Source organism: Arachis hypogaea, chromosome 10, assembly GCF_003086295.3.
Source record: "Arachis hypogaea cultivar Tifrunner chromosome 10, arahy.Tifrunner.gnm2.J5K5, whole genome shotgun sequence".
Classification (NCBI taxonomy): Eukaryota; Viridiplantae; Streptophyta; class Magnoliopsida; order Fabales; family Fabaceae; genus Arachis; species Arachis hypogaea.
In genome coordinates, this window is record NC_092045.1 from 210,116 (window position 1) to 222,643 (window position 12,528).

Sequence of the window (12,528 nt, forward strand, 5' to 3'; positions counted from 1 at the left end):
GGGATCTTTTTCTCCTAAACAGTTCAGACACAAAAAACTTTCAGTTCGGTTATGTAAACTTCCCAACCTAACTCCTAACTATAGCCTCTTCACACACTGTTTCTTTATAATAATTCACTCTGATTATTAATTTTCATATGTTACGGATTTAATAAATTAATGTAAAGCATGTAAGTTCATTTATGCATCCCATAAAATGGCCACTACTTTTAACTTAAATCATACCAAACATAGTTAAGTTTTGTTGCCGATTATTAATTAACGGTTTGTTCGGTTACATATCTAAACATTTTCTTCAACTAAATCTGATTAAGTCTAAATTCAATAAAAATAATTCACACAACAAATACATAAATTATGCACCTTTTTTTTTGTGAAATATTTTTTATTATTTTTCTTTTATTATTGACGTTGTTAATGCATTTTTTTCTTTTTTCTCTCTTTCGAATAATTTTATAGTATTACCTATTTTTTCGTTTAATTTTTTTTAATTTTTGTTAATAAGAACAAAAAAAATATGAAAAGGTGAAATAAAAAAATAAAAAAAGAAAATAATAATGATAAAGATGAAGAGGAGGAAAAATATTTTAAGTTATGCAGAATTTATCAAAAAATAGCATCAAAAATTTTAATTGTGATACAAGTTCTTGTTAAAATGATGAAACAAGAATTATGAGAATGTGAAAGAAGAAGAAAAAAGAAGATAATGATGACGATGATGATGAACTTTGAATTGTGCAGAATTAATCAGAAAAATAATATCAAAATTTTTATTAATTGTGCAGAAAATTTATTAATTTTGATACCAAAATTTTTTAACCATGACATAGAAATTTTTTAATCGTATCATTTTTATCTAAACGATGTAATTTTTTTATCATTGAACTAGTGGGGTGGTATTGAACTATGAAAAGGTGAAATAAGAAAAAGAATATGAAAAAAGAAAAAAAAAGGAAAAAAAGAAGAAGATGATAATGATAAAGAAGAATAGAAGAAGAAAGAGTTCTAAATTGTGCAAAATTTATCAGAAAAATAACATCGAATTTTTTTAACAGTAACACAAGGAGAAGAAAAATGACAACGATGACGATGATAAAAAGGAGGAGGAATGAGAATTTTGAATTATGCAAAATTTATTATAAATAGCACCAAAATTTTGTAATCGTGATCTAAGAAGTTTCTTAATTTTGACATCGAAATTTTTTAACTATGACATAAAAATTTTCTTAACTAATTTTTCTTATCATTGAACTGATTGAATGGAATTGAATTCGAGAAATCTAGTCATTCATGTGTGATTTAAACTAATATATATATATATATATATATATATATATATATATATATATATATATATATATATATATAAGAGATAGAAAATGTCTCAGAGACAATACAAACCAGCTTAAAGTTGTCTTATTTTACATTTATTAATTACTTTGAAATAAATAAAAATATTAGATGTAATAAGTATGTAATTTTAGATGCTATATACATGAAATTATAGATGTCAAGTTAAATAAAATAATTTTAGATTATTGTCTCTCTAGCATTATTAATAAGAAATGTAGTCATTTATGTGCCATTTGTAATAATTTAACGTGCTTTTTGAATCTTAAACACATTTAAATATATTTTGTTTGTTGAGTGAGTCGATTTTAAACTTGTGGTCGTTTAAATATCTTTGTTTATCCACAAAAATATCGATGTCATTCGCAAAAAATTCTCGTGCCATTCATCGAAAATTTATGTGTCATTTACACCTAAATGATGTGTTTTGAGAAATACTAGAGAGCCATTAGAAATTAAAATTTATTGTATTTGGCCATGAGTTAGCCATCAATATTTAAATGTACACTATAAAAAGTTTTTGGATATCATCGGATTCACCGGTGAATTTACTAAAAAAATCCGTTAGTAATCTGTTTACCGTTGGATTTAATAGTAGAATAAATATGATGATATACACCTCGTCGATAATTGTCTACTGGCGAATTTTTTCGTCCGCTACTAATTACCGGTGAATATCAATTTTTAATTGACGAAATTTTAAAGCACTTTACCTTCAATTTTTTTTCCGTTAAATCCGACGATAAACTTAATTTTTTTTAAACGATTTATTTAAAAATTGAATATATAATTTTAAATATTTAAATTTAATAATTTCTAAACTAACAAAATTTAAAATTTTACAATTTCTTAAAATTTATCTATAACTCACAAACAAGTTAAAAAAAATATTATTCATTAAAAAAATAATAATAAAAAATATAACACAACACTTGAATTCTTGAAAGACTAAAGAGCGAAACAACAAGATAATAAAAAATGTAACAACACAACAATAATAAAAAATGTAACAGCAAAATATTAATCTAGACTAAAAAAAATATGTCACATATATATATATATATATATATATATATATATATATATATATATATATATATATATATATATATATATATATATATATATATATATAATTTGCAATGCACCTCGGATCAATTACAATATTAAAATATGTTTCATAGACAAACCAAAGAAATAACAGCAAATCACAAGCATAATGTAAACTAATCACAACATAAAACTAATATTAAGGCCATTAAAACTCAAAATTCTAACAAATAACTTGCATCAAATACTCAAACAACTGTAATAGTACCATTATTTATATAAATTTTAGAATAATTTATTATATAATACTAATTTGACAACTAAAATGTGTTATATGTCACTTCTTTATTACAATTGAAATCAAATCTTTTTCTCCAAAATTAAAGAATTTTTCCCTCTTCTCTCTTCTTTTATCTATCTCTTTCATTCCTTCACTCTCTCTATCTCTCATATATATCATTATCAATGACCAATTACAAATTTGACAACTAAAATATACAATATAACATTCTCTAATTGCATTCAAATTAAATTAAAATTAAACTTTAAATATAGCTATATTATATATTATTAACTAAATTAATAACTAAAATGTGTCACATTACACTCTTATTAAAATTTAGAAAAAATATTTTCGTTTAAAAGTAGTAAACTCCCTTCATAAATTCTCTTATTTACATCTCTTTCTTTTTCTATTTCTCTCTATCCTTTCCACTCTATATATAATTTATAATTTATATTTTATATTAGTAATTTGACAAATTAAAATGTGTCACAAAATATTTTTCATTACAATTAAAATAAATTTTTTCATCTAAAATTAACAAACTTCTTCTCTCATTTTTTTATTTATCTTTCTCTCTCTTTTACCAATAAATATGAAAAGAAAAAGGTTTGCAAAATTGAATAGGATCAATTTTACTAACAAATTTATTGTCAGAAAAATTTGTTGATAATACAGATTCTTAAACCAAAAAGACACTTTTATTTAATTACTTTATGGTCAGATTTTTCTTCCTAAATCTGACAGTAATAATCGTACTAATTTTTTTTAATTATTACTGATAAATTTATTATTGAAAAACTGCATCTGAAGATAATTTTTTCATTCGACGAATTTATTATCGAATCCGTCAATAAATTTAATTATATTCAATATTTTTTTATAATAATATGAAATAAAATATATTATTAAATTATTAAATTAAACAAATTACAGTAAAAAAATTGATTGATGGGTAAATGAGGATGGAAGTGGTTGGTTACTTGGCTGAGAGAAAGTACTCTTGCGAGTTGCGACCTACCTTTTATGCGATGTTTGTTTGAGTGGAAAAGAGTACTTTCTCCTCTAAAAACACGTGTGTGAAATAATATGGCCTAATGCTATTAGCCTATTACGGAAATGGATCCTCTCTAGTTTTTTTAACACTTGACAAAATACAGTGTGATTTTTCATCTTTGATTTTGTAAGTGGAACCAGAAATAAATAAGAAAGAGAGAGTGATGAATGGTTAGATTAAACACTGCACACCATCCAGTTTTTTATTCACTGGAGAGGATCCACTCCCACCTGTTACAAAGTTCTTTTTGGAGTTTTCTTTTTAATTATTATTTTATCCTTTTCTAGCGCGAAATTCTTTATTTCGGACAGAGAATGACGTTTCTGACTTTCTGTGTATATTATTTCTAGTGTTCTAATTTTGACTTTCTTTGAAAATGTGATTCGGCTATACTATTTGCATTTGTGGCATCATAAACAGTATAAACGTATTGGTGCAAACTGCAAACCGTATTTTATTCCAAAATATTAGAGCAAGTATTAATATTATTAACATTTTATGGTGTAACTCCATCAAAAAATAATTTATTGGAACCGTCGACCGATATTTGTTGTTGCGACATTGAAATTTAAAAATAATATAATATAATATAATATATTATTTATTTCTAAAGTAATATTTATTTCTAAAATAATATTCCTAAAATAATATTTATTTCTAAAATTAAGAGACAACAGCAAATTTGAGATAGACGACACATAACAGCAGGCAATTATATATTTCAAACAACTTGGTCCATTAATTTAGTTCACATTCACAAAAAATGGTGTGCTAATAATCACTAGTTGAAAATTGAAATGATCTGATAATAGTTAATTAGTTACTAAAAAACAAATCTTAATAATGCCAAATTTGTAGTCTAAAAGCAAAGTTAAGGATAAGAAAAATGTTTAGGACTCCACTATTAAAGTTACAGTGATCATTATTACATTATGAGCAAAGATCAAAACTTGAATGATTACGTTGCAAAAAGAAAATTAAAGAAACATAACAAAAATGGTTCAGCAAAAGAAAAAGCAGTTATTAATGAATACATTATTTCTCAACAAAAAACTAGCTATAGAGATTTCAACCTGAAGAGTAAGATGGAGATAGAAGATGAGTCTCCTCATTCATTCTTGATGTAGGTGGACATTCTGATGGCTAGTATCCCAAGAGGCATTAAGAATCCCATTGAAGCCCAAAGAAGCAGAAGCAATCCATGAAGTTCTATGTCAGATGCCTTCTGATATGTTAAAGGTCATTTCTAATTAGACCGCGCTAAGCCTCATTCACATTATCTTATCAAATAATACTGCTATATATTGAATCCTGTTTTCCTACCAATACTGTTTTTCCTTTTTTAACCTTCAAAGTAACTAATTATTGGCAGCTAAAATTCTTACTTGTTAGCTCAGAAGGTGTGAAATGAAAGATAAAGAGCAAAAATGCAAGAAGAAGCCTAGATGAAAATGAAGAGATCATTATTACTGGTGTGACTGCTAAACTGATTATTCACCCCCTTAGAAGCAGTAGTGCAGTCAATGAACGGAAGAGCAGTAACATAAAACAAAACGATGAAAAAGCGTGCATGCTTGAAATAAATATGCATTTTTGAAGGTACCAACAGAATCAGAATGTTAGAGGAGAAAGACCAGGCCTAAACCTAATTACTACCCTATCTTCACCTGTGTTTTCAAGCTAATTAAATATACTTTTAAGGCCAATGATAGTTCTTTGGATAGAAAACTTTTAAAAGTTGATGAAATGGGAGGGTTTTTAATTTGTATAAACTTTTTTAATATAAAAAAAGGAGCTTAGAAAGAGCATTACTATAAATAAAATGTTAATCCATCGGCACCACCACCTCCAACACAAGGTAGTTGAATAGTTGATAACAGATTAGCTTGATATTCGGCAGAAGTGAAAATTCAAAAGATGGGGACAGATCCTATCACAAATTCAAAAGGTGGGGTTGGTTGACATTGGCATTTCATGTGTTGAAATTGTAAAAGAAGTCATGGCCATATGACGTGTGCCATCTGTCATGCTCATACATACCATACCATTACACAAAGAAGGGAACAAAGTTAATAATTGTATACATAAATACCATATGTACTCTTCAATTGATATTTCTAAGATCACCCAAAAAAAAATGATATTTCTAAGACTGGAATTTGGGTGTGTGCTAACTTGGTATCGATTACATTGCATGGTATTGGTAGAGTGTCCCCGGGCAGTTTCATTGGCCCAAAACCCCATGCGATGAATTAAGGGACAAGATATCATCACATTGTTGCCACCAAAGTAGCATTGTGAATTTGTGATCGATATTCAACTGTCCAGCGTAAGGTGGTACACACCATGGCAACAAAGCATCTGAACATCACGGACAGATTAGAGGACTGTGGGACACGACGTGGTTTCTGTATTTGGGACTTCGGGGTGAGGCCTGAGGAGGACCAATATCGCGCATTTTCAGTCGGGAGTAATGTGGTTAATATAAAAAAGTTTGGAACTAATTCGGATATTAATGCAACAAACATTTCTCTTCGCAAAAATCACTTGAGAGCTATTAACTATTTAAGCAAAGGAAACTTTCCAGTCCCAAATACCAAAACAAAACTAAAAGTATCAGTAATTTCTTTATACCTTGAAAATTTATAGTTTGAACTTCTATTCTTGAAGCAGTAGATTAACTCAAATTTATCCCATATATGGTGGTACTCAACAAAGAACACTGGCTTGATAACGAATAAATTTCATGCAAGTGTACCATCGACAGCAATATATACTTGCTTGATTCTACTCAATTATCAAAAAAGATCACGTCCAACAAAATAACATAAAAGATTTGAACCCAACAATAGTTTAAAATCTTCTTAAACAAAATCTGGTAATAAGGAATCAACAGGACCGCTTCTACCCAAAATGCCTGATAGTGATACTAGAATAGTTTGTAAACTCGTCTGTCAACCACATTACATAAACAAGTTAGGCTTCTTGGCCTTGTACGTGGTCTTTAGCTTCCTTGTTGGTGGCCTAACCTTCTTGAAGACCAATGGGAACTTAATCTTGGAGTTGTGGAATTGTTTGGTGCTCTCCCTCTTGCAAAGCTTGGCTGGAATGGTGGCAGTCTTGATAATTTGAATGCAGGGGAACCTAACCCTGTGGCGAGAAGCCATCTCATTGTACATCGCCTCAACAGCACCATTTAGAGTGGTGTCACGATACTCCTTATACATGTTGTGGTACCCTGTCCGACTCTGATAGCGCAACCAGATACCATAGTTGTTGATCTTGGTTGGGTTCTTCTCAAAAATCTGGAGAAAAAAAAGATGATTAACACACACACATACATATATACTTAATGCAACAAAGACTGAACAATAAACAGGCCATTGCTAATAGGTGTGTTTCCACTTTCGGAAAATTACATCTAGAAGTAGCATACGTCTTTCAAAGAGTACATTTTATATATTGCAATAACAATGATCTAAGCCTCATTGTATATGAGAGGTTATAAAAACAGGAATTCGGACCTATGAAACCTAGTGGAAGTATCCTACCACCATAGATGTAAATAATGTAACACATCAAAAATTCTTTTCATCAGAAATGCATGCCCTACAATGGATGAGCATAAAGATTTCAAGGGATCAACATCCTTACATGCATTTTTGAGATATAAAGGCAATCAAAGGATAATTTTGCAATGTTTGTGCATTGCAAATAGTTAAAAAAAAAACATATAAATTCGCTACATTTAACATAAAAAAAGAACTGGTATAACTCAATAATTCAGCATCTGGAACTAAGATATTTTTCCTAAGCAGTAGTAGAGAACTTTCTTGGTTATTTTTAAGTCATAAGAAACATGTTTTATCAGAATCATACATCTCTTTCAAAATGACAAGCGATTCTACCTCTAAAAAACAACTAATCCAGTTTCGACATCTAAGAACATTAAAACACTGACTCCTAAGAGAGAGTTTACCTCATTGATAGCAAGGACCTGACCATTGCTCTTCTTAACTTTCTTCAGCTTCCTCAGAAAATACCTAATTGAAATCAACAGGAGAAAAATCTAAACCATAATCCAAACCCGAAAAATCTAACAGGAGAAATAATCATGCAAAAATCTAGATAGGAGGAACAGAGAGAGAGAGAGAGAGAGAGAGAGAGAGAGAGAGAGAGAGAGAAGGGTTACCAGAACTTGGACTTTGCGCGAACCTCATTGGTAGCCCAGAGCTTCATGCGGTAAATCTTAGGGTGCTGATCTGACTCAGTAGGGAGAGCCCTCCCGACAACCTGGTATTGGTGGAACTGCAAAGCAACAAAGGACCAAAAATCAACTCAATCGAGCAACGTTGATATCGATATATAGATAGTGCGATTTTGACTCACCCTGAAGGTAACCATTTCTGAGAGTACGTGATGAACGCGAGAAACTCTCTTTCTGGCTGTGGTGTGAGGAAGACGAAGGAACAAGGGGGTTTTAGTTTCGGCATTTTATATATGAGGCGCCAAGAAACCCTAATTCAGAACACATTGACTCGGAGCTCCGCTGGACCGTTTTCCAGGCCCAAATGTTTTTTTTTGTTTCATAACAATGGGCTTCTTCTCTTTTGTGACCAGAAACAAAATCCTTTTAAATATTAAATTTATCACTACCAAAAACAGCACAATTTAAAATATTTTTTAACCAAGTTGAGATTGGTCTAGTGGTTAGCTCACTAATCCGCTTAAGCAAGTGTCGGGGGTTCGAATAATGTATTGGTGGGAGCATATTAAACTATTATATTGTCACAAAAAAATATTAAATTATTATCAGATAACAATAAGACAAAATGGAATAAGTATTTTAATATTCACATTCGCCTCAAATATTAATTAATTATTTTATTATTCATGCCATTAATTACCTACAAGAATTTTATTTATGGTGCAAATTCATATCTGTCATACAAACCCATACCCTCTTCCTTCTCTCCGAACGTAATATCTTCTAATACGAAAAAAATCTTAGAAAGAAGAGAGTTGAAAAATTGATAGTTGTGCTCGTTAAAATTGGAGATTAAAAACGTAAGAACAAGTTCAAAATCCTAACTTAATTGATTGAAAATGGTGATTCGATTTGAAAGGAATTAGAATTTTAAAATTAGAGAAGAAGTGTATTTGGTGGGGATGATGAAAATGACATTGTTATCAAGTATCAAGAGAAACATAGCGTCAATTGAAAAGAAAAGAGAAGATAATGTGAATCTTAAAACTCTGATAGAAAGATAATTACCAATAATCAGTGTATATATCACAAAGGGTAATTTACTCTTTATTTTAAAGAGGGTACGGTAGAATTCACCTTAAAAAATATATATGAATCTAAACTATGAAGAGCACGAACACATGCTTAAGATATGACATGGCATCATCGACGCATTAATTTTAAATTTTTATTAGACACAAAAAATGATATAAAGTATAAATTAATTTTTTATTAGTCACAAAAAAAAATCAATTTTTTACTGGTTTTAATGTTTTTCTATTATATAAAATATTTTAGATAATTTTTTTGTATTAATAATATATATTTATTTTTAAATTTATTTTAAAAAAATATATTAAAAATAAAATTGAACATGTCGACACATAATTATATTTGGATATGTTCAAGCATATTTAGAATAGTATCTTTTTTATTTTTAAAGAAAAGGATTTTTTTTAAAGTTTCTAAAAAATTTAAAAAATACTCGTAAATTTATTTTATTTAATTTTATCAAAAAAAATTTGCATCATTAATTGTATACTTGACAGCAATAATGCTTGGCAAATAAGAGTCAATAACAAAATGTTGTGTTTGTCCTTGAAAAGTTATTTTTGAATAGATCCTAAACTTTTTAAAAAATTAGTTGATAAAAATTAAAAACTTTTTAAGATAAAATAAAATTTAAGTATAATTTTTTAATTTTTAATTAATTTTAGAGACAAAAAATATAGTGTACTTTTTAATAATTAGGACAGCTAAATTTAAAAGATACACGATATGTGACTGCGAGTCTATGCTTCATAGCATCTAAACAAAATTTTTTTTGGTGACTATAGAATCTAAACAGATTAATAAAAAAAATTAGCTAACACATGTTAGAATTATTATTAATATAATTTTATCTATCAATTATATTTAGGTATAACGATATAAAAATATTTTTTTGTTTATTTATTACACGAAAAACACCTTTTTTTAAGGAAAAAAGATCTTTTAAAAAAAGACGTAAATTACAGTTTCTCAAAAAAATATTATTTTTTATTTTTCTAATGTTTTTACTTTTACTACTAAAAATTTGTCAAACACGCTTAAAAAAAAATCTTTTTTCAAAAGGATTTGGATTCTCTAAAGTTTGAATTTCACTTTAGAGAGTAAAGTGTAAACTTTTACCATTTATTTTATAGGTAGGATCAAGAATAAATATGAGAGAGAAACTATTCAAGAGTAAAAGATCACACTTTACCCTCTAAAGTACAAATTTAAAATTGAGAAGATCCAAATTCTTTTCAAAATAATGATGCCCAAACAACCATTTAATCGCCCTCACTGTATTTTGCATTTTTGCTGAAAATTAAGCCACATCTACCAACATGGGATTGATTACCAACGGTTAACTAATTACTTCGAATTTAAGTTCTGAGTAAAAATTCTAGGCACTTAAAATTTCATTCCAAGGAAAAAAAAATACCTTGAAAATTATGCTGAATTCTTATCCATATAATAAAACTAAATTAAATTAAAACATGTGAACAATCCATTTCCATCTAACCCCAACCAAATGAAAAACCACTAGAAACTCTTATTGTGAGCCTTTTAATTAATAATTAGATAATGCACTAAGCAATCCGAATAAGTTTAGGGAAAGAAGTTAGAACAAGTTGGATATATTTGTTTTGTTTTCATTCCAAACTTTGTCAACATGGAAAAATGTTTTTGAGTTGCAATTTACAGGCGCAGCAGCCAATTGCTAAGTGCAACTTTCGCATGAGTTGAAGAGTATGAATTACAAGAAGAAAAGTTCCACAGGTTTTGCAGAACATGCTGTACAGTGAAATTTATGCTTCATGTCCACCAAACAAAATGTCGATGACTCGAGCCAAGGGTAATGGCTATCACAATTATGAGGGACTGTAAATCAAGTAAATAGTCCAAGTGAGCACACGAAAGATCAACTCCAAATAATACTCAATGAAAGGAGAAACGAATACTTGGAAATAAATTCACTGCACAAACGGCAAATTCATGTAACAATTTTAAAAAATTGGAAATATTTGACTCATTATAGGATCAGACAACTAATTTGACATACTAGCAGCACGGGTTCCATATCAATAGTTGTAAGAATGTTCTTCACAAAATAGAATTAAAAACCTAGGAGCATTCTTTTGGAAATTAGGTGTTTGGCATCTAACATCATAGTCCTATTACCCCCAACATATTAGCAAAATGTAATTTTCGCTACTCGTCTTTATGCTGCTTAGTATATGTCATGAAATCAATTTTCCTAAAAGCTTAAACTAATTGGAAAAAATATGAATGGTTATATCGCTAATATATCCTTTAAGCAATAGCCATTTCTGGATTTACTTAAATTTTTTGCATAGGTCTTCTTTTTCCTTTTTATTTGCCTTATACTGAAATTCTTTCTTTTAGAGTTATTAATGATCAAACTCTAGACCTTTGGATCATAGAAGCTCTTATACCATGTCATGAAATCATTTCTTCCAAAAACATAAGCTAATAGAAGGAGACACATGAATGGTTTTATCTCTAACAGTATAACGAATAGTTGAGCAAAACAGAAAATGCTGTGGATATTTTTGATATATTAAAAGTGAAACAAGACGATCATCTTCAGAAGTCTTCTTAGCTCCCCTATAGATTATCATAACTCATAAGGCATGACTACAAACCATTATGGCATTAGAGACAACCAGACAACCATAAAACAATGAGCATGAAACAAATACCAATGAAGACTTACAACAATTGTGCACGCAATCAATCCAGGCTTTTCTCGGTAATCCACCCGCGTACATAGTAGCAAGAAAGTTCCGAAATACCAGGGAATGCCCCCAAGAAAGAATCCCAGTATAAACCTTATAATACAAGTCAAATAATCAAAATCATTGGAAAAATAAAGTACAACCTACGAAAATTAGCTCAGATGTTGTTATATTCTTTTGAATTTCTGCATTCAAGGTTAAAGCATTTAGGAAGAACGGGAGGACGGTAGGTAGTATATTAGACGATTAAATTTCCAACATTATCATCACAAGAAATCTTAGAGCGGTGGCAGTTGAGCATCACACCAAATGGCATCCAATTAACTTGTTATAATATATATGCTCCTTGAAGCCAAAATATTTTCCATCTTATTTGATTACCCAAAAGCATTGCAAGGCAATAACATAACTTGTTAAATTGTTTTCAGTTTTTTCTTCTTAACAACTAAGTGTCCCATTATACTTTGCTCGATTCCATTTGTCCCATAGGTAACAAGAATACAGAATGAAGGTATCTAAGGCTAGGCTTGGTAATTGAAACAAGACAGAAATATAATATTTTTGTCCATCCAGAAACTAGGACAGAGACACAACTTGTCTATCTCATTGGCTTTGTCCTGAGACACTTGCCAAACAAACAGAGTTGAGGCAAATCAAGAAGACAAGTACAAAATCTATACACAAAAGCAGTGATTTGCACTCCAATGGCATTGCAGATCAGAAGGAGGCATTCCTTTAAAATACTTATTAGCTA

General features: G+C 29.2%; 1 protein-coding gene across 1 annotated transcript; it reads right to left on the reverse strand.

Annotated features, from left to right (window-relative positions):
• Positions 1 to 6,417: 6,417 nt before the first annotated feature.
• On the reverse strand, positions 6,418 to 8,298 carry LOC112714306 (large ribosomal subunit protein eL20). The gene is made up of 4 exons (XM_025765878.3): positions 8,130 to 8,298; positions 7,933 to 8,048; positions 7,720 to 7,783; positions 6,418 to 7,045 (listed from the first exon to the last, which is right to left on the reverse strand). The coding sequence occupies exons 1-4, from the start codon at positions 8,142 to 8,144 to the stop codon at positions 6,704 to 6,706; spliced, it is 537 nt and encodes a 178-aa protein (XP_025621663.1). The 5' UTR covers positions 8,145 to 8,298; the 3' UTR covers positions 6,418 to 6,703.
• Between the last annotated feature and the right edge of the window lie 4,230 nt (positions 8,299 to 12,528).